General features: G+C 39.5%; 1 protein-coding gene across 2 annotated transcripts in view; it reads right to left on the reverse strand.

Annotated features, from left to right (window-relative positions):
* Positions 1-496: 496 nt before the first annotated feature.
* Positions 497-21,194, reverse strand: part of SLC38A1 (solute carrier family 38 member 1) — a 78,615-nt gene continuing 57,917 nt past the window's right edge. Inside the window, exons 7-18 of one of the 2 annotated variants that reach the window (XR_006640959.1) lie at positions 20,143-20,235; positions 19,740-19,821; positions 18,681-18,763; positions 17,135-17,193; positions 16,897-17,010; positions 15,444-15,523; positions 12,201-12,301; positions 9,765-9,883; positions 9,069-9,210; positions 8,880-8,977; positions 5,882-7,080; positions 497-5,542 (exon numbers count right to left, since the gene is read on the reverse strand). Coding sequence is in view for 1 of the 2 variants with exons in the window: in XM_045165453.1 (XP_045021388.1) it covers positions 6,979-7,080; positions 8,880-8,977; positions 9,069-9,210; positions 9,765-9,883; positions 12,201-12,301; positions 15,444-15,523; positions 16,897-17,010; positions 17,135-17,193; positions 18,681-18,763; positions 19,740-19,821; positions 20,143-20,235 (1,073 nt within the window). In the remaining variant the exon portion in view is untranslated. Of the gene's footprint in view, positions 5,543-5,881; positions 7,081-8,879; positions 8,978-9,068; positions 9,211-9,764; positions 9,884-12,200; positions 12,302-15,443; positions 15,524-16,896; positions 17,011-17,134; positions 17,194-18,680; positions 18,764-19,739; positions 19,822-20,142; positions 20,236-21,194 lie in introns of those variants that run through there. The other variant, XM_045165453.1, reaches the window with a different exon arrangement.

Consider the following 21,194-nt stretch of genomic DNA (forward strand, 5'->3'; position numbering starts at 1 on the left):
AATTTCCTGTAAATAATTCAGTTGGTTGGAATAACATTGTCACAGGAACAAGATTATTTTTAAAGCCATAAACAAACATGCATTTCTGCTTACCAGTAGAACTGGAAGCATTTTTTAAAGTTTGGACACTTGAATACAAGGTTCCATGAACTCTCAGTGTCCCAAAACACTGACAAGTGTGGCAAATCTGTCTCCAACAATCCCACCTAGTGAGTGTAGCAAGAACCCAATTACCCCCCCTTGCCCTTTTAGTTAGTGTGTGTGTGCGTGTTCAGTCACTCAGGTCCAACTCTTTGCAACCCCATGGCTCCCCATCAGGCTCCTCTGTCTATGGGATTATCCAGGCAAGAATACTGGAGGGGATTACCATTTCCTCCTCCAGGGGATCTTCCCAACCTAGGGATCGAACCCATGTCTCCCGCATTGCAGGCAGATTCTTAGCCATTGAGCCACCTTAGTATTGCACCCTAGAAGAATGAACACAAAAATTCATAAATGCTTTATTCCACATTTTAATGTTTAAAAACTATGTTAACAGAGAAGTTATACAATAGGACTTCTTACATGTCTTTATTTACCCCACATCCTGGGGGGAAAAAACAAAACTATGTGTTTAATCAACCATGAATTACAAAGTTTTGTGGTATGCTACAGGTAGATGAAGTCTAGAATACACTGACCTCTAGAGAGTAGATTACATAACAGCGATCAAGATTCAAGTCTTTGGGGAAAAAAAAAAATTACTTAAGACATCCTATGTTGGCGTGGACACTGAAAAGGCAAACATGCAAGACTTTCAAAAGCTTGATAAATAATAGTTCTTTTCTTCTTTCTTTCAAATTTGTGCTCACAGTTAATATTCAGGTCTAATATTCAGCTCTTTCCCTTTCAAAGGGACCAAAGTTTGGGAAACAGAAATTCAATTTTGGAAAAAAAAAAAAATTCCTCCTCCCCAACATTTGTTTTCATAAATACTGTGTAGTAGTATCAGTGTTAACAGTGAAACAGTATTGCAAAGAAACAACTTGTTATTTTGGGTATTCTATTTCTGTATGGCAATAATTTGGGTCTAAAATGTTCCTTATTTTTTGTAGCTCAGAGGACTAGCTTTGAAATAATTAATCTTAATACCAGTATAAGAAATCAACGTTAACTATTTCTCAGACATTTCTCTCTCTAAACAAGATTTGTAGGTTCCAAGTTTACATTAAGAGAACTATGTTACCTGGGAGAGAATGTAAATTTTTCTAATTCCCAAACAAAACCACTAGTATCAATGAAGACATTTATTCTTGATATGCAGATACTAGCAACTTCTATTTCAATGTGGATCAACAACTTCAAAAATATACAGCCTCCTATTTATTTACAATGTATTTACATACAAATGAAGTATTTCCTACGATAAGCCTCAACTGCATAGATTCTTCCTTTAAAAAACACGAATTCAAGCCTGTATGCATATAGGCCCAGCTTCACAGTCCTTCCTTACAGAAAACTCTAAAGAAGGAGGTCTGAGCCCTGTGACTTTTATATGCTTTTCAAGAACTTTTCCTTTAAGATTTAGTGGTATCTTTCAGTTGTTAGTCACCCGGTCCCCAAATTTGTATCTGAAAACCTTAGATCATTATAAATAATTCACTGTATTTTACAGGAATGGTGTTGCTAAAAGATTCTCAGATTTGCCATTCCTAAGGAAAACATTAACATCCTCAAATGATAAAATCTCAATCTTTATTTTGAAAGTGGATAGAAGTTTACCATGAACTAGAATGCAGGAATTATATTCTTAAGGTTTACATCCTAAGCCTCAAGCCAACTTACATTGAAAAACAGAGGGAAACTGATGGCTTTTGCACTAAAGGCATAAAATCAAATACCTGATCATTTCACCGATCTCCTCCCCACCCCCGACCCAACAAGATGTGCCATCCAGCACTCTGATTCGCTGAAAGAGTGGAGCACTAACCTTTTCAAAGGCTTTTCTGTAGCCTCTCTCAGCAGAGAATTCCCTTTAAAGGGAGGATAGGCTTGATTATCACATGATGAACCCAAACATTCTAGAGAAACTTCTGACCTAAATTCAGTATTTCCTCTAATAAAAGGTATATCTTTTAATTGCTTTCAAAAAAGAAAAAAAAATATCCAAAACACCTCATTTTCATTTCTTCACAGCTGCCAAAACTGTAACCTTACTGTGTCTCAGGCCACATGCAGGCAGCCTTATTTGCAATGATGCACCTGTACCAGCATTTCCAGTGGGAAGGGGGCTGCATTTCTCCCCTCCCTAAGTCCTGGTTCCCACTCTTATCCCTCAAGTCCCAGGAACCACTGTCTGAGAATGACAGATAGGACTAATGGGGAGAAAAAGGTGAGATGAATTGGCTCAGTGTGGGTCTCTAACTTGACCTGTGCCAAGATCACTGGGAGTGATTATATAATACAGTTTGCTGGACCTCCACCCCCCAAGTTTCTGATCTTATTTGGTCTGGGCTGAGGCCTGAGTATGTGCATCCCATTGAGTTCCCAGGTGATGCTGATGCTGCTGATCTGGGGATCCCCACTTTGAGGAACACTGACTTGGAGGCTTGAATCCAACTCTAGAAAGAAGCTAATTCTGGGGTGACTGTCTGAGGTGTCCTCTGAAAAACCATGATACCTTATCACAGCCATTAGTCTACCCCAAACTCCATGGCCATCACCCATGTATGTCTTTCTCAACAGAGTCTGCAAATATAAGAGGAAAAGTGGGTAGAGAGGTTTTTACCCCTTGGACTATTGGGCAGTTAAACTATGGTTTCCTAGCACTAAATCCATTAAAAGTGCTATGTGCTGGCTTCAGCGACTGGCATGCAGTAGAAGCTACACAGTGACATCATTTATGGTAGTGGGAGTGAAGGAGATAAACTCCAGGAGCAAAAGGTCCTACAAACAGAAGCAGGCAGGCCAGGCCTGAGCCTCCAGAGAAAAGAAGGGGTAGCAGCGGAGAATGTCCCTGGTGATGTATGGCCCACCAGAGGACCCCTCATCCTTCTTAACCCTCTTCCTCCTATGAGGTCTCTGGTTGCCCTGGACCTGGTCCCCTTCCTTTGCTAGGGACCCAGCTGTAGGCCACTCTGGGCACTTCTAATTGGTGGCTACTCTGGTGCCACCACTCAGCAGGCAGTGTGAGGTTGGAGTGGTTGATCCAGATTCCACTAACAACATGAGGGACGGATTCTCAGCAACTCTGAGCAAACATCTGCTGGAAACAAAATCGTATTCATTGCTTAGATTCCTTAGCAATCTTGTTAATATAGTACCCTATTTCAGCTAAACTATGAGTTTAGATCATCTTTTCTAGTTGGTCGGGGGGCCTAACCATCATGTATAACTTGGTTTCTGAAGGAAAATACATTCCAGGTTGCAAACAACCGACATTTCTGTACTATGCTCTGCCTGTAAGTTGGGGTTCTGCACTAGCTTATAAATTGCGGACTGCCTATGATTAACAAGGCTGAATTTCTTTCCTGTACATATGCTGCTGTCCTCACTTTCAATAAGTAACATGAAGGAAATTAGGGATTTGCAGTGTGCTATGTTATTACAACTAGAGAACAGTTCATACCCCAAAGCACGAACCTAGCACTGTTCACTGGTGCTGAGATCCCATCTACCCAAGGAAAGCGTGCTTCTCCCAAAGGCTTAAGGTATAAAATTCGTTAGTCTACTCACATAGCAGAAAAACTTGTACAGCACTTGACTGTGTGATTTAAATTCTACCTAACATCTGTGGTACATGTATTTTTGGCTACGGGTTCACTACTCTGAACAAGAAGAATAAGAACAGTACACTTTACAGCTGCTGCTGCTAAGTCGCTTCAGTCGTGTCCGACTCTGTGCGACCCCAGAGACGGCAGCCCACCAGGCTCCCCCGTCTCTGGGATTCTCCAGGCAAGAACACTGGAGTGGGTTGCCATTTCCTTCTCCAATGCAGGAAAGTGAAAAGTGAAAGTGAAGTCACTCAGTCATATCCGACTCTTAGCGACCCCATGGACTGCAAATGATGAAATTAATCACTGATATCTGACAAATTACAGTAGGGTCTATTATATTCAGTCAACAATAAACTTAAATAAACGTACAAAGAAGGTTTTAAAACCCTGTAGTAGTGCAGACATCAACAAGTGCCTCCTCTAAATAAGCATATTTTAAATAATAAAAAAAAATCCCATTCTGACACATAAAATCCAGAGATCCAAAAATATCACTACACATCCCAAGCCTCCTCTAAATAAGCATATTTTAAATAATTTAAAGAATCCCCTGTTCTGACACATAAAATTCAAAGATCCAAAAATATCACTATACATCCCAAGAGCTAATGATAATCTTCTAAACTGTATGGGCAGAAAGTGAATTTTTATAAGTTAATTAAGAAAATGGGAAGTAGCCTAATATAGCTTGCAAATGAAATTTTTATTTTTTTAATGGAGGGTCATCCACTATCTAGCTATTACATGATTGGGTGCCCCCTGACAAGGTCCAAGGGCCAGGCATCTTGTTTGGTTGAGTTTCTCTTCTGCTTATCTATGGAAGACTGCTGAGAAGGACAGAAACGGTGTGGGTTTCACTGGGTTAGGAATTCATACATAGGTAGGTACTCATTTCTAAATACCTGAACTCTAATCTCTGTGGATGTAATTCTGGAGCATGACATTAGAAGCTATGATGATACTACTAAGACAGGCAGAAAATAATCTTTCCTTTTCCCCCAGGAGGGTCAGGAATGACCCTGATGCTTGCTTTCTGTATGGGATATTAGTCTGTAAAGGGGAGGGGACAGTTCCGTGTTACTCCTGGTAAGTATGGAGGCCTCCAGGGATCTCAGTGCGGGAGGAACAGAGCCCAGAGTTAAGTGCCTCAAAACTCTGCCAAGAGCCTGTGGTTAGAGGCTACTTATCTCTGGATAAGAAATCTGTTCAGTGAACTGATGTGTTTGTTGAATTCAACCAGGATGTAGATATAACACAAGTCCTGTTTCAAGAGACTAGCTCACAGGGTACACATGCTTCTCATTGTGTGATACAGACAATCCAAGCACGGGTGATGGCCCAGCATAGGGGGAATGTGGTACTGGGTTTCTATCCTGTCCCCAGTGCCTTTTCAAGCTACCGTGCCCCATACTTCTCTGCTTTTACAGTCTCTCAGGAATTTCCTTCACTGGCTTTTAGGAGAGGGGCTGGGGTAAGAGTGTCAGCAACTCTGTCCCCTATGTGGGTCACATCAGGTGGGCAGTGACAGCCCACCCTTGACCAGGGATGAGGAGAGGGATAGCACTGCCACCAAAGTCCCCATCTTGGGGGAGAAAGGTACACAGTGCTTTCATCACACGCTGTCCTCAAAATCATCTCTGAAGGCTCTTTTTCAAGACTGGATGGATGGCTAGTAGAGAAGAAATAGGAATGAGGCTTATTTAAGGTACAAAAATCTTGTATTTGCAATAACCTAAATTTATAGATACAAAGTGTTAGTCGCTCAGTTGTGTTCACCTCTTTGCAACCTCATGGACTATAGTCCACCAGACTCCTCTGTCCATGGACTTCTCCAGGCAAGAATACTGGAGTGGGTAGCCATTCCCTTCTCCAGGGGATCTTCCCAACTCAGAGATGGAACCAGGGTCTTCTGCACTGCAGGCAGATTGGGTTCCCTTGGTGGCTCAGACAGTAAAGAATCTGCCTGCAATGCAGGAGACACCAGTTCGATCCCTGGGTCGGGAAGATCCCCTAGAGAAGGGAATGGCTACCCACTCCAGTCTTCTTGCCTGGAGAAGTCCATGAACAGAGGAGCCTGGCAGGCTACAGTCCATGAGGTTGCAAAGAGGTGGACACAATTGAGCAACTAACACTTTCACTTTCATAGATATAAAACAAATTTTTTAAAGACCCCCCTAAAGTACCTAATATAAAACAGGACTTACTTTCCCTAGATCATCCTTGGTTAGATACACATGATTTTCTGTGCAAAAAGCTGATGGACATGAGTAGAAGCTGCTGGGTTTATAATTTAAGAAAATGTTTTTCCCCCTTCAACAATACAGATGTTGGGCTGAAGGTTATCTGCATCTGAAAAATATTTCCTCATGCATTTTGGACAATCTTTTTGTAGGACTCTTGTTTCTCAATTTGTTATAAAGGTGTCGTGGGTCTTCCCCAACAAAGGCTGACTCCGATTATATAGAGTAACTTTGACACAAAGAGGGAAACAAAACTTCATTTGCTAGATAACCCAGATGTGTAGTTCAGTATATTTACCAAGGTAAGAATCATTCCACCCCTTTCTGAGCTGAGAACACTCACCAGAGAAGGTCTCTGCACAGAGTGGATGGAATGCCAGCGAGGCCATGAGCTGCTGAAGCTCACCTGCCAGGTGATCAGAGCTGCCTCAAATATTGGGCATTCTCTGATCCAACAAGGGTATGTGCCCTGTGACTCTCATCTGATTATCCCTATGTGCTATTTTAACCAAAATAGGCAAATTATTTACGAAACCATTTTTTTCTGTAAAGCAAAATAAATATATACAATTCAAGATTCTTTTCTCTGCTAAAAAGGTACAGATATAAGCTGAACATCAGTAGGAAAATTATTTCAGAATCTGGATGTACAATAAATAAACACGATGGATGATCACGTCTTCAGAGTTCTAAGACGATGAAATCACAAAAAAATAGAGTTAGTAGAGTGAAAAACAATCAGCTGTGGAAAGTACTGGAAAATATGATTGCATGAAATTTGGAACCAAAAAAATCCACAATCTTAAAATTGACCCCGAATCCTGGAGGGGAATGAACCATGATAGAAACAGGTCTCTTGTTTTGCTACCAAAGTATTATTTCATTGTGTATCTTGTAAATTTCTGTTTGCTTCTGTAAACTTGCAGAGGAAGTGATGAAGGGTTGCTGATGCGTGGTAACTTGACTCTTTTTCTCAGCTGGTCTCAGTGGCCTTCGTCACCACTTGATGAGTAGGCCCAGTCGTAGATGACCAAGGGAATGCTTACCAGGGAAAACAACACTCCCAGACCCAAGAAAAGGGCAGCCTGGAGTAACAGAAAGGCAAGGGTTATTTTCAGGGAAGCAAACATTTCCCATGTACACCTGGGAAAAAACAAAAATGATTTCCCTCTCTCTTCATGTCCCCTCATATTTTATTTGGTTGGTTACATCTATTACTGAACTGTGAGATTCTTTCTAAAGTTGTGTGTATCTGATTCTCCAAGGATGGGAAACTAAGAAAAACTAGCTGTGCACAACCATCCCCTGTATTCTGCTCTTTGACTTCATGGTCATCTTAGAGTGAATCTGCTCTACAACTGACTGGGTATTACTCTTGCTAGCTTCTTTCAGACTAAAGATGAAAACGAAGAAAAAAGATCATCCTTTGACAACATACAGGTCATGTCATCAGCCAGCCTAGTTTATCACTGGCAGGTAAACATTTCTGTTTGAAAAAGTGTTAAAAGGATATCTAAAAGCAGAGTAGATTTGATCGAGTGAGACAGGAAATGGGTATACAAAATTAAGTGCTTTCAAGGGTTGATGAAGGCCCAGGGGGCAGGTTACTAAATCTAAAATCTGGAGAACACAAGCTTTTAAATTGCTTCGTGTTGAGAGTTTCCAATGAGAGCTGAAATTCAAGGAGAAGGATGAAGTGTCAAGAGAGCCAGGGCGGGCTGGACTGGAGTCTGGAGGAGAAGACAGAGTTATGGGAAGGGGAGGGGGCGGAGAGTGGGGTTGAGAGGGTTGCATCCAGGCTCACCATCACCGGTCTGGTGTAACTCCCAGTGAGCCCCTACATAGACTGGATCTCTTGTTTAATGCTATGTGGTAGATAACTCCCAGTGGTTTTATAATGGGAGCAAGGTTGGAGAGGCCCAGAGATTGGTGATCAGTAGGTCTCTACCACTGTCAGATTGAATCTTAAGCTTACTGCCAAAATTTAGTCAAAAACCTCCCCAAAAAACAAAAGTTGGGGACCAGAAGACTGCTCCTTCCTCTCTATCCTCATGAAGCCCCCACTGGTCAGATTTAGAAGGATTTGAGATTTACGGCTTTAGGGATAGTCCTTTTGGGGAAGTAGATGCTCCAGTGGCATCAACGATGCTCCCTCTAAATACACAGGGATGTTCCCCCGTGCCTACGCCCCTCATTGGGGTCTGTTGACTCAGGTAACGTTTGTGATTGGAGTGCTTACACTATCTGGGGGGGGCGGCTGAGAAGCCTTCTCCGAGGCCAAACATAATGGTGCTCCAGAAGGTACTCATGTAGCAGCCACTTCACCCCTGCTTCCCTCACTGTCTCCAAGTGCACCACCTTTAAGATGCCCTTGAACTTCACCAGACCTGGAAACAAGAATTCCAATATAGAAAGGTAGTTTCTGAATCCAGGTCTGTTGCTCCAAAGCATTTCTGTCAAATTATAAAAAGACTCAATGCTAACTCAGCTGTTTCAATTAAGGCACTGCAGGTTCCCTGGGCTGAAGGATGGAGTTACAGGACCAGGGACTATACAGAAACAGTGGACTGCAGAAAATTTTTGAGTCCCTTTCCACTTCAGATCTTGCTAATGAAAAGGCATCACCCTGGAGAGACACAGGATGATAAATGTCTAATTTCTTGGCTGGCCACTCTGACACAAAAGGAGCAGAACCTGAAGATATTTTGAGGGAATGGAGAAGATCCTGATATGACATTTTAAATCTCCCAAATGGGCAAACACTAGGATGGTTGCCTCCTTTTGAGGTCACTGTAAGTACTAGATGGTGGAGATGGACTATTTACCTGGCATAGTTCATTGAAAAACAAACCAGAAAAATGAGAGTGGCTGGCATGAGACATACCCAAATTCGTTGAGTTCCCTTGTCTCCATCTTGGCTTGTGATTTTTAAATAAAGAGATGAAGGAAGAATGAAAATAAGCATATTAGCAGATGTAACGCCTGGAAAATAAGAAAAATTGAGGTTATCATTGTGAAAGTTTAACTTTCTAAAGAGCTATCATAGAATAAGCAGCAGGTCAGAAAGCCATACCAACGACTCCAAAAATATCCTTCATGGAGGGTATGAAGATCACCAACAAGTTGATAATAACCAGGAGTATGAAGGTCACCAAGACATGACGACATAAATTAAACTTTGTTTTCTTAGCCAGTTCAAATATAGAAGATCGAACCTGCAGAAAAAGAAAGCAAAAGGTCCTGTCATGCCTCCAGCTTGATGCCTTTCGTGTTTCTCATCAGTTATGGATGGATTGGGGCATAGGCATTTGGACATGTTCAGTCCACACCTCGTGAGTTTATAGATGGCTTAAACGGCTGGGAAACCACGGGGCTGGACATAAGATGGCAAGTCCTTTTCTTTATGAGTAGGTAGTTTTCTTTTGCAGGGGGCGGGGAGCAGGGGACAGTTTCTATTTAATCTGTGACTGAGCACTCTCTTCTGGTCCTTCTATATTGCCCTGTCTTGGATGACTGGGATTCAAATAGTCTATCTACATTTCTCTGTAAGGAAGAGGGATAGACTAATCAGAATTGATTCATCCGTCAGAAAGCTACCCTAACTCACTGATACCACTTTCTTTCCAAAGACCTTTGAGATCCTTCCCTCAGGCAGTTTCAATGATGCAGGAATTCCCCACAGCAGCCTTGATCTGCAAGTGGCTCCTGAAGGCAGCATGGAAGAGGAGCCCTCAGCTTTTCTCAGGTTGCACTGAGGCCTTTTACTCACCGTGAAAAATAACACGGGCACGGTGAGGATGACGGCCATGATGACTGCCAGCCGTACCGTCAGGATAAGGATGTCGTCCTTACTCTGGTACTTGTGGAGGAGGTCGGACTGCACGCTTTCTAAAATGAGGCGGAATGTGAAAAGGCATTAAAACAAGACAAAAGAATTATCATGGAGTGACGGGTTTCCTGAACCACAAAGGATCTGTAAACTAAAGGAGGCAAGGAAAGCAATACTCTGGGAACTAAGGTGTCTATTCAACAATTTATAAAGTTGGAGAGCAAAGTCCCTCATATGAGACATGCCCCACCTGCCCATACCTGCAGCAAAAAAGAGTGTAAGAGTAATCAGCAGAAATTATACAGAGTGTAATTTACACTAAACTAAACCTAGGAGTGAGCTGAGGTTAGGCATACCATATGGTTGAAACACAAAGCCCTTCTTCATCTAGATTCTCTTCAACTTGGTGCCACTCATCCAACAATGCCCATCAGCCTCAGTCTCGCTGAGTGGGCTGCAGGCCACCTGGAGCCTCTTTCAAAGACTTCTGTTATCACTCAACATCCAAGAAAAGTGCCCATGGAACTTCACTGCTGCAAGGAACTCATTCTCCTCGTCCAGATATGCTTTCCTCATAAAGCTTATATACCACTTTGAACTTTTTCTTAACACTGAACTTTAGAAAGTGTCATTTCAAAGACAAGCAAAGCTAGAAAAGCAGTCACTGAGCAAGAAAAAGCTCACTCTTGACCTTTTTAAGAGAATAATTGCTGTTTTTTAAAGATTTATTTTTATTTATTTATTTGACTATGTCAGGTCTTAGTTGCTGTGTGTAGAATCTTTAGTTGTGGCATGTGGCACTTTGTTCCCAGACCAGGGATCAAACCCAGGCCCCCTGCATTGGGAGCATGGAGTCTTAGCCACTGGACCACCGAGGAAGGCCCACTCCTGTCTTTTTTTAATCAATGACTATACAGCAGTTAGTTGTAATTTGGATGTGCTCTGGAGAGGAGCTAAGCTCAAGGTCCTTCTACTCTGCCATTTTGTCTCCAACTCAAAAATCCACTCCTTTGACAAGAGATAGTTCCCTTCCCATCTCAAGGTTCAGGGTGTGGAATTCCAGTTCCATCTAACAGTCTGGGCCAGAGACAGGTCTCAATTTTAGAAAAAGGATCCTAGATTATAATAAAAATCTCCTTAGTTCTAATTTCCTTGATTCAAAATTCATAACCATCTAAAAGTAGCTGAGCTTTTTTTCTCTAAGAGTACTGAAAGGTTTTGATATTCTATTCTATGTGGGAAAAAAATGGATTTGCCACAAAAAAACCATAGCTTAAACAAGGCAACAGTGAGACCAGTCAACTAATATTAGGCTCGCTCTCTCTCTCTTTCCCTCCCTTTACCCACCCCCAAGCCCTGCAACTCTGCAGGAAACTTGAGAACACCATCTTTATGCAGAAATTAAATGTAGTATTTATGGATTCATTAGATAATGCTCTTCTCCCTTGCTTGTGAAAATGGTAATTAGGGAATTCCCTGGAGGTCCAGTGGTTAGGAGTCAGCGCTTTCACTACCAAAGGCTGGGTTCAATCTCTGGTGGGGGAACTATGGTCCCACAAGCTATGAGGCTTGTGGTAATGGTAATAATACAACTGTATAATCAGGGAAGCCTTTCCAGGCCGAATTAATCATCTCAAATGTGTTTAAATTTTGAGACATTTGTGTTTATGAAAAAAAGTGCCCCCAAGAAATGTTATTTAATAGAGAATGTAATGTGAAATTTACATATTCAAATTTAAACCAGCTCCCAAACTGTAATGATAATGAAAGATGTTAAATAAAATTGCAGGATGATTGGAATAGAAGAGGATGAAGGAGCAGTAAGGTAGACTATTCATACAGGGTCAATAAAAGTTACAAAGGAAACTTTGTTCTTTTTCAGATTTCATTTAACTCTGTCATTGCTTCATATTGAAGCCAAGCTCCACCTGCTGCTGAACAATCAGGTGTTTATTATTCATTAACGCACAGTGTCATGAGTGTAGCACTCTTCTCTTTCTCACTTTCCAAACCTGTCTCTGTCTCTCTTTTCTATTAATGGAAAATGACCCAGTTCACAATAGCAATTAGGAAAGCCTTCTCTGATATAGTTCTAAACCTTCCTTAGTAAAGGTGACATGCTTATAAAATGCATTTTTTTTTAAGGACAGTATTAGGAGAAAAAATTATGGTAATTATTCTATTGCATAGTCAGCATGAATATGTAAAGGAACCATAGCCATTTGCTTTAAGCAGAAGAAAAGATAAGTAAAATCAATGGATAGATTTGTTGCTTTTGGGGGTTATCACATTGAAATATCAGTACATATTTTGATACTGATTTTTACTAGTTTACTTACTAATATCTATATTTAGGTAGTGACAGAAGGTACTTACCACAGAATGTCAAGTAGCCAAAAATGGCAGTCAAAAAATACATAACAAACATGGCGAAAAAGGAGATATTTGAAACCATCTGCATCTTTTTCTGTGATCGACTAAAAACAAAGAAAAAGAAATTTGAAAAATTAAAAACCATCTTATTGAATGTAAGCACAAATATTAACCCTGAAGAATGGAACTTAACTTTCTTTCTAACAGGCTTGGGCTGACTTGAGCGGCTATAATTACCCCCAGTAATTATAGCAAATATGCCAGTTTCCAATAACTTTCTTTACACTGATTGGGTATTGTGAGAGAAAGAGCCATGGAACAAACAATGCCTTGAATGTTCTTCCTCATTCTTTCGAAAGAATATTGAGTTATCATCTGAAGGGCAGAGAGTGTTTTTTTAACATTTGTTTGATACTATCTCCACACTCAGGATGCACAGGAAAAAGGCAGAGTAAGTTCCAATGCTGTTTCCTTGGCTCCAGAGATCAGGCACTGAGCTAGAATTTGACCAAGTGTTTTGTCACTAAAGCTGCTATTTAAGGTCTGATTTTCCCATCGAATAGCCTCAGGGAGGGTTTCCCAGGTGGCTCAGTGAGTAAAGAATTCACCTGCAATGCAGGAGATACTGGTTCCATCCCTGGGTCGGGAAGATCCCCTGGAGGAGGGCATGGCCACCTGCTCCAGTATTCTTGTCTGGAAAATCCCATAGACAGAGGAGCCTGCAGACTGAAGTCCACGGGGATGCAAGGAGTCAGACTTGACTGAAGCGACTAAGCATGCATGCACTCACACAGCCTCAGGGAAGCCTGTATGTGTCCACAGCAATGAGTGCCCAGGAACTCACAGCTGGGATAATGAACGGCTCTCTCTTTCTCTCTTAGGTCAAGTTTATCTTGGGAGTTTGCATGAACCTCTAAGTTTCTTTAGCTGCCCAAACAATTAATCTCCAAGACTTGTACTCAAGAGTAGGCCACCAAGAAGCAGGACATTTGACTGTGTCATAATAGGAAGTATGGAACACAAGACAAATTGAGAAGTACCCACATAAGAAAACTACAAACTAAAAGCAGAACTATTAAGTTTAAAAGATGCCAAAGATATCTTTTAATTATCTTATTTTTAAATATCTTAAATATAAGATCATAAAGTAGGACTAATGCATGCAAAGATAGGTAGATGTAAATACTTCAAAACTTAGTCATGAATCAATTTAAAATGAAAGAGGAACAATCATGAGTGAATTCAATCCTGAGTAACATCATCTTTCTTTCAAAATGGAAATAGATAACTATACTGTATATCTTTTCTGAGCTTAAGACTATGCCATGATGCCTATTTCAAGAAACAAGAAAAATGTCAAACAATCTACCCTGACACCTAAAGAAACTAGAAAAAGAAGAACAAACTCCAAAGTCAGTATAAGAAAGGAAATAAAAATGAGTGGAAATAAATAAAATAGAAACTAAAAAGACAACAGAAAGGACCAATGAAACTAAGAACTGATTCTTTAAAAAGACAAACACAATTGACAACCCTTTAGCTAGGCTTACAAAGAAAAAAAGACAGAAGGCCCTGATAAATAAAATCAGACACAGAAGAGAGTAAGTACCAATAGACACCATCGAAATACAAGAGACTACAAGGGAGTATTATGAAAGTTATACGCAGCACACTGGACAACCTAGAAGAAACGGACAAACGCTTAGAATCATATAACCTTTCAAGACTGAATCATGAAGAAACAGAAAATGCGAATAGACCCATCACTTGTACAGAGACTGAAGCAGTCATCAAAAACCTCTGGAAGAACAGAAGTCTAGGACCAGAGGACTTCACTGGTGAATTCTACCAAACATTCAAAGATTTAATACCTATCCTTTGCAAACTCTTCTAAAAATCTGAAGAGGAGGGAATGGTTCGTAACATGTTATGAGGCCAACATCTTTGTGATACCAAAACCAGACAAAGACAACACAAAAAAGGAAAATTGCTGGCTAATATCTCTGATGAATACAGATGTAAAAATCCTCAACAAAATATCAGCAATGACAAACCCACAGCAAACATCACTCTAAATGATGAAAAATGGAAGCTATCCCTCTAAAATGATGCCCACTCTTACCACTCTTATTCAGCCTAATAGCAGAAGTCCTAGCCAGAGCAATTAGGGAAGAAAAAAAATAAAAAGCATCCAAATTGGAAAGAACAAAGTAAAACTGTCACTATTTGCAGGTGACATCATTTTATACACTGAAAACCCTGAAGACTCCACCAAAAAACTATTAGAGATAATAAACAAGTACAGTAAAGTTGCAAGGTACAAAAATCACACAAAACTCTGCCATGTTTCTATATGCTAACAATGAGAGAACAGAAAGAGAAATTAAGAAAACAATCCACTTACAAATGCAACAAAAAGAATAAAATATCTAGGAATAAATTTACAAGGATGTAGCTACAGAGAATAGAGTCGTGGTTACCGGCAGGGAAAGGGTAGAGGGAGGACAAAATGGGTAAAGGAGATCCATTGTATGGTGACGGATGGAAACTATATTTTTGTGAGCAGGACGTAGTGTGTATGGAAGTAGAAATATCAGGTTGTACACATGAAACCTATGTAAGTTGTAAACCAGTTATCTCAAAAAAAGAGACTATGACATGATAAATATTTTTATGTATAAAGTCTGATAATAAGAGAGGCTAAGAAGAGAACCCATTAGGAAATTCATAAGTAGTCCTTTCGTTTTCTTTAGAAGAGCAATCAAAAACAAATCCATAATCACTGTAATAGTTTAAAATGAACAACAATATTCTTCTGTCCAGTTTGTGGTCTTAACATTCATTTCTTCATGCCTGTTTTACCAGCCTTTTCCAACTAAACCAAAAGGCAAATCATATACAATGTATTCAGTGGTTCACAGATGAATCTGAAGATTACCATTATTCATTTGCAAACTAATCACAAGTAATATAAAGCAACACAAACACTTGAACTCTCTTGTGTAACACAGTATTTGAAAAACCAAATTAATAAGAAAAAGCCCACATAATAAATGCTTTTTATACATTTATGGCCAAAATATACTGCAGGTTTGTGTCTTGCTCAAGAATGACAAAGTAAATGTTGAAGCTGGGGCTATGGAAGTTCATGATATGAGTCCATTTATTTTGATACAGCACTTGCCTATTAATGAGGAGCTGTAAAATGATTCAGTTTGAAAAAAAAAAATTAAACAAATCTCTTACTCTTTCAGTTCACTGTAAATTGGCAGGACCGACGGGTGGCAGACAAAAGCAAACGCAATTGTTGGTAAAGCGTACACGGTCTATTTGGGAGGAAAAAATAAACGTTACGGAAAGGCATTTTTACCATAAAAACTGTATTGCTCCAGTATTTCTGAGCTGTCTTTTTATCTGACAGCCCTTCAGAATCCTTGGATTATTTGGTTATTAGGGGAGCTTTGATATCTAAAATAGGAGCAGCTTTTCTAAGACAGCTTATCTAGCTTGAGACATTATGCGCTTGGCAGAGAGGGGTTTTACAGCCAGGCTCACCTACGCTGTATTTTACGTTCCCCAGGCGTTGCATCACCTGTATTCATGTGGCACTAGCTGGTTACAAGCACTTTCCTCTGTTATTTCACTGAGTCCCCACAATCCTGAGACAGACCAGCACTGTTCTCCTGGCTCCCTCCAAGACAGGCAAGGCAACACAGCCAGAACATGCACCTTTGTTTCACTGCTCTCTGCTTTATAAGGGGTGCATCAGTCAGACTTAAATATGGCATCTAAAAAGAAAATGACTTTCTTAAAAGAAAACCACTTCACTACTTTGGGGTACCTTTCAGAGTTTAAAGACAGCAGGTGAGAGATCAAACTAAATTAGTTTCTTAGAAAAAGATAATTCAATATAGTAACTTCTTATGCAAAAAGAAGCTGGCAGAGAAGAAGGGAAAAGTAACATTTCTCATGCTATAATTTTGCCCAAGCAAGGTATCAGGCACATTCTAAGAAACCCTGTAAGATACACAATAGAGTCATCATTTTACAAATGGGGTTGACAATTTGCCTGAGAATTCAAATCCAAGCCTGACTGTTTCCATAGTCCACCCTTCCCCAATATGTCGTATGAATGTTCCTGAAGTGCCAATTTGTGGTAGGGTCTATATTTCAACTGTACAAGCTGGGGAAGTTTGAGGTATTCCTTTCTGTCACCACAAGATAGAAGCAGTGAGCTGTGGGATGGGGATGGGTGGGAGGGAGGCTCAAAGGGAAGGGGTATACATATATCAGGACTGATTCAAGTTGTACGGCAGAAATCCACACAACATTGTAAAGGAATTATCCTCCTATTAAAAAATTAATTTTAAGAAAAGAAGAAACAGTGGGCTAAGGATGTTATTAATTTGTTTTTAAAGAACTATAAGAAATAGCAGAGCTGAGATAATTGTGCAGAAAGAGCTTTTCACAGAGAATACTTTAGGTTGGCCTACACTAAACTGGGTAAAAGGGAGCATGAAATACACCATTTGTATATTTCTTCAAGGTCATTAAATGGACTGTGGCATTTGAAACCTGTGGTACCCTGTTCCTTTGAGAATCAATGCATCAAAGACAGTTTAATTAAAACAAGTTTAAGAAACACAATGTCCTTTGTAAAAAAACTCCTATTTTTATATCTAAAGGACAAGAAACTTGCCTTTGAATTGAAGGTAACATATTTTGGTGTACACATATCCGGATTTGTTGAATTAGAAATTGTTGAATTTAGCTCTGGAACAGAAGAGCCAATTTGAAATTTCTTGTAGATAACCTGGCATTAAAAAAAAATAAAGGAGAAACAATCAAACTTTATCAAATAAAGCCCAATAATGCATAATTATTATGTAGCATCGTACTATGGCAAAACCAGGCCAACCATTCCAACCAGCACTTACCACAATTAGGAAAAATACCATACAGCTCAAGGAAAATCCACTAGTATAGCCAAGATAACCTAAAAAGAGTTTAAAGAATGATTATTTTATCCATCACCTCTTTCAATGCATTATTTCAAGCACAGTTTAGGGTTCCAATAATATCCATACACGCTAATGTGAATATAAGATTTTCTGTTTGATAGGGCTATCTTATTTGGCAAAAAATGGTGACTTTAAATTAAAACAATACAGTAGTATGTGCTTTGATTCCAGTTCTTCCTGACACACTAGAGAATGCAGATTTCCAGAGTCCAGGGGAAAAGAGCCTCCCAAATTTGGCTATAGGTCTCTGCTGCTGTATTCTAATGAATTCCTATAGCCAAATCCATTTACTCCTTGATCCATTCAATAGTTCTTGATTATGTACTTATTGTGTGCATACTGAATATGCACAGAAGAGATGAAGTGATTTCTAGGGATAAACTGAGCACCCAAGGCACTCGACCTTGTTCCCCTTAGAATGCCTGGGAGATCTCTGAGCACCATAAGCTCCAGAAAGGCAGAGTTAAGTGGTCTCTGGGGGCTGCACGGTGCTCACCTCTGGGGGAGAAGAGTCCTTCTCCACTGGCATGAAAAAGAGCTATATATACACAGAAAAGCTTAAACAGAGACTCAGAAACCAGAAAATTAAGTAGCTTTAAAGAAAAAATCCACTTACAGGCCTAACAGAACAGCTACAGAGGTGTGGTAAGAACTTGAGATGTCTGCCTCAAATGAGCCCAGAATTATAAGGAAATGCATTTCAGTGGCACTGGACTGGATAGAGGTCTGGCTGCATTATTTCACACATGAAATTTTCATAACATCAGGGATTCTTGTCTCCAAATATAAGCACACATGCAAAAATGTCAAAGCCAAGTGGATATGGCTTAGTGATCATCTACCACTTTTCACTTCTCTCTCTCCCTTCAGTGAGGCAAATCATTGAGACTGGTTAGACTCTGATCGTTTAAGACTGATTCATAATATCAATTTTTGCCTGTTCAGTACTCAGTCCTGACTGACTCTTTGCAACCCCATGGACTGCCAGGCTTCCCTGTCCTTCACCATCTCCTGGAGCTTGCTCAAATTCATGTCCATTGAGTTGGGGATGCCATCCACCCATCTTGTCCTCTGTGGTCCCCTTCTCCTCTGGGTAAAAATATAAGCCACTTTCTGTCTTGGTAATGGCTATGAAATTCTGTCCATCTAAACAATCAGAGTGTGTAAGACCTTCTATGAGGAGAATTCCATTTTTTGGACTTTGGGCTTTTAGACAGAGCATTTTCTGCTGCTGGCCCAAGGACCCCCTTTACCCTTCCATGGCTTAGAAGAGGGACTGCTTACAAAGTCACATATGAGCCAGTGTTTTTAATCCCCTATTAAAGTCATGCCTCATTAATACTTACAATTTATTATTCAATCTTTACCCTGCAAGTCAAAGTAGGGAGCAAAGTTGTTTGTTTTTATTAGGTTTCTGATTCATCTGAGTGCTGTAGAGACTGTGATAAAAGCAAGATCTTACCTAAGTTCTTCAAGAGACACAGAGGGAGAATTATGCCAAAGGTAACTAGCACCACCAGCAGGCGGCCATCCACGTACCAGGCTCTGGAAGGCATTTAAGCAGATAGCCACATTTTCTTAGAAAGCGACTTTTTTTCTCACAAGTAAAATTTCACAATATTTTTAAAAATTAAAAACAAATTTTTTTTTAATGGTAATTATTATTCGATTTTATCCAAACACTTTAAGCCAACCACTAGTCATTTACTATCATCTGTCTCTCCATGTGACTGAGGAAGAGATACTTCTTTTCCCCTGCTCTCCCCGACTGGCTAAGTGTGCCATTCCTCTGAATTATTTATATGACTTCAAAGCTGAATGCACACATTACATTTTGTCAGCTTACAAATTGTCTTATCAATTATTTAAAGAGAAAGTTCCTTTTTGCTTGGCTTGGTGAATATCGTCAAAAAATAAGCCACCACAGGTAGGTATTGCTTACTCCCTAATCGCTTGTATTTGACCTTGAATCCTGATGCTAGAACACTAGGAACTCTGGCTTCTACAATTCTCCCTTGAAAGAAGACAGAGAAACTAAGACTAACAAGAACTGTTGAACAAGAGGTAGTCAAAACACAACGGTGTGCCAAATGCAGAGGCAACATTTTCCAAGGTTAGCTACATCTTTAACGAGGCTGGCTCATGTCAATTCTGCTCCCAAAATGTTCTGTCTCTTCTTTAAGGAAGAATTTTGGGTCTTAATTTTGCATGTTCTATTTCTGCATTAGAAATACTCCATATCTGTTCTATTTCAGAGAAACTAGATGTCGATTTCAAGCTCTTGGGAAGTTGCAGGACTTAGCGTCTTTGGCACGGCTGATGAATCTATCTTTTAAATGCTCAGATTCAAATGGTTCTCCTTGCTTCCTTCATTTATAAACCCCCAGAAACAACAAACCAAGAAAAAACAGCCTAGGGAAAATTCTGTTTCTGCAGTCTTCATAAAACAAAAACTTAGGTTATTAGCCCTCATTTCAATTAAAAACATTTTAGTTATCTTTTAAACAACAGTCTAACTTACGAAAATTCCTCTTCTTTTCCCATTAGAAATTTTATGGCAGAAGGTAGCTCATTTTTTACTATGAAGAGGTAGCTCAGCATTGCTAGAAGAAAATGAGAACATTTTTAGAAAGGAGATACTGAGGCTCATGTTGCAAGCTATACAAAGGTCACCAGACTGTCTCTAGACTAACCTTCAGTAGGACATAAAGATGGCTGTAGACACTGTCCAAGTACCCCTGGTTGTAAGTGTAACTGGTTGTAAGTGACTACTGTCTCTGCTTCACTTTCATTGCACAATTTTAGCAATGAGAATGATACTGTTTGAATTGTGTTAAAATTCATGTGGCCACCCAACCACTAAGATTAGAAAAAACAGTAATAACATTCACAACTTTAATGTGTAGAAAAAACAATCTTTTTACCTCCAGTGTTCTGTAGGGAGGTGGCTCCAAAGATGACGAGCTTCCCTGTGGTACCAAAGACCTGTTCTCCCAGCTTTTCATAAACCATGCAGCCTGTTTAAAAAACCATAGTTGAGAACAGAAAAAGTGATGAGTTACCTACATTAAAAATAGCCAAGATTTCACCATTCTATTGAATATTCCCCAAGTTACTGTGTCTTTATCAAAAATCATATACATAGTCTTCTTGGCTTTGTAAGGATTAAGGCATTCTCATTACAAACAAAAACAACTTGTTGACTTTTAAAAATGTCAGACATGACCACCATTTTTTTTTCAGGTTGGCTACAAAAGCATTACAAGTAAATGATTAGGTCATAAGCCTTATTTTTATTTTAATTATCTCAAAAATCTCCCTACTTTACTGGGGGGAAAGTCCCACTCTAATTTTATTCTCAGGTCTAGTGTATATCATTAAAATAAAAATTTGTTTTAAAAATAAAAACCCTGATGGCTGGGAAGAAAGGTTTCTTTTGAATGAATTACCTGAACTGATGAGGCTAACAAGGAATAATAATATTCCAACAATGCCTTGGGGGTTCTAAATATAATAACATAAAAACATGTAATAACCACGACATTAGAATTTTGATCTTTATTTCAGAGATTTGACACTCACAAAAGAAAGCATCAGATAATATTTTCGAGAGAATAATTTGGCTATAGCAAAATTGTAAAGTCTTCAACTGGCTCATCTGAACAAATACTAAAATGTTAAACCATTCATTAAAAAAATGGGTTTATGCTTCTTTGTAACAGTTCAGCTCACATTTTTCAAAAGGTTCACAGAAAGAAATTGGGTTAGACTATAATTAAACTTCTGTTTATTCTTTCATAAGACTGATGTTTAAACTAGACAATGGTTAGATCCACAGTTTATTACAAAATGTTCCAGTTAAATGGAGTCATCTATATACAGTAATGGTTGGCCAATGTGGTTTTAGCTAACGTAAAAGTCAAAGTATTACAAACATAATCCAGTGTCCCAGGAATAGAAAATAAACACGTCAGGT

This window comes from Bubalus bubalis, chromosome 4 (assembly GCF_019923935.1).
Source record: "Bubalus bubalis isolate 160015118507 breed Murrah chromosome 4, NDDB_SH_1, whole genome shotgun sequence".
Lineage (NCBI taxonomy): Eukaryota > Metazoa > Chordata > Mammalia > Artiodactyla > Bovidae > Bubalus > Bubalus bubalis.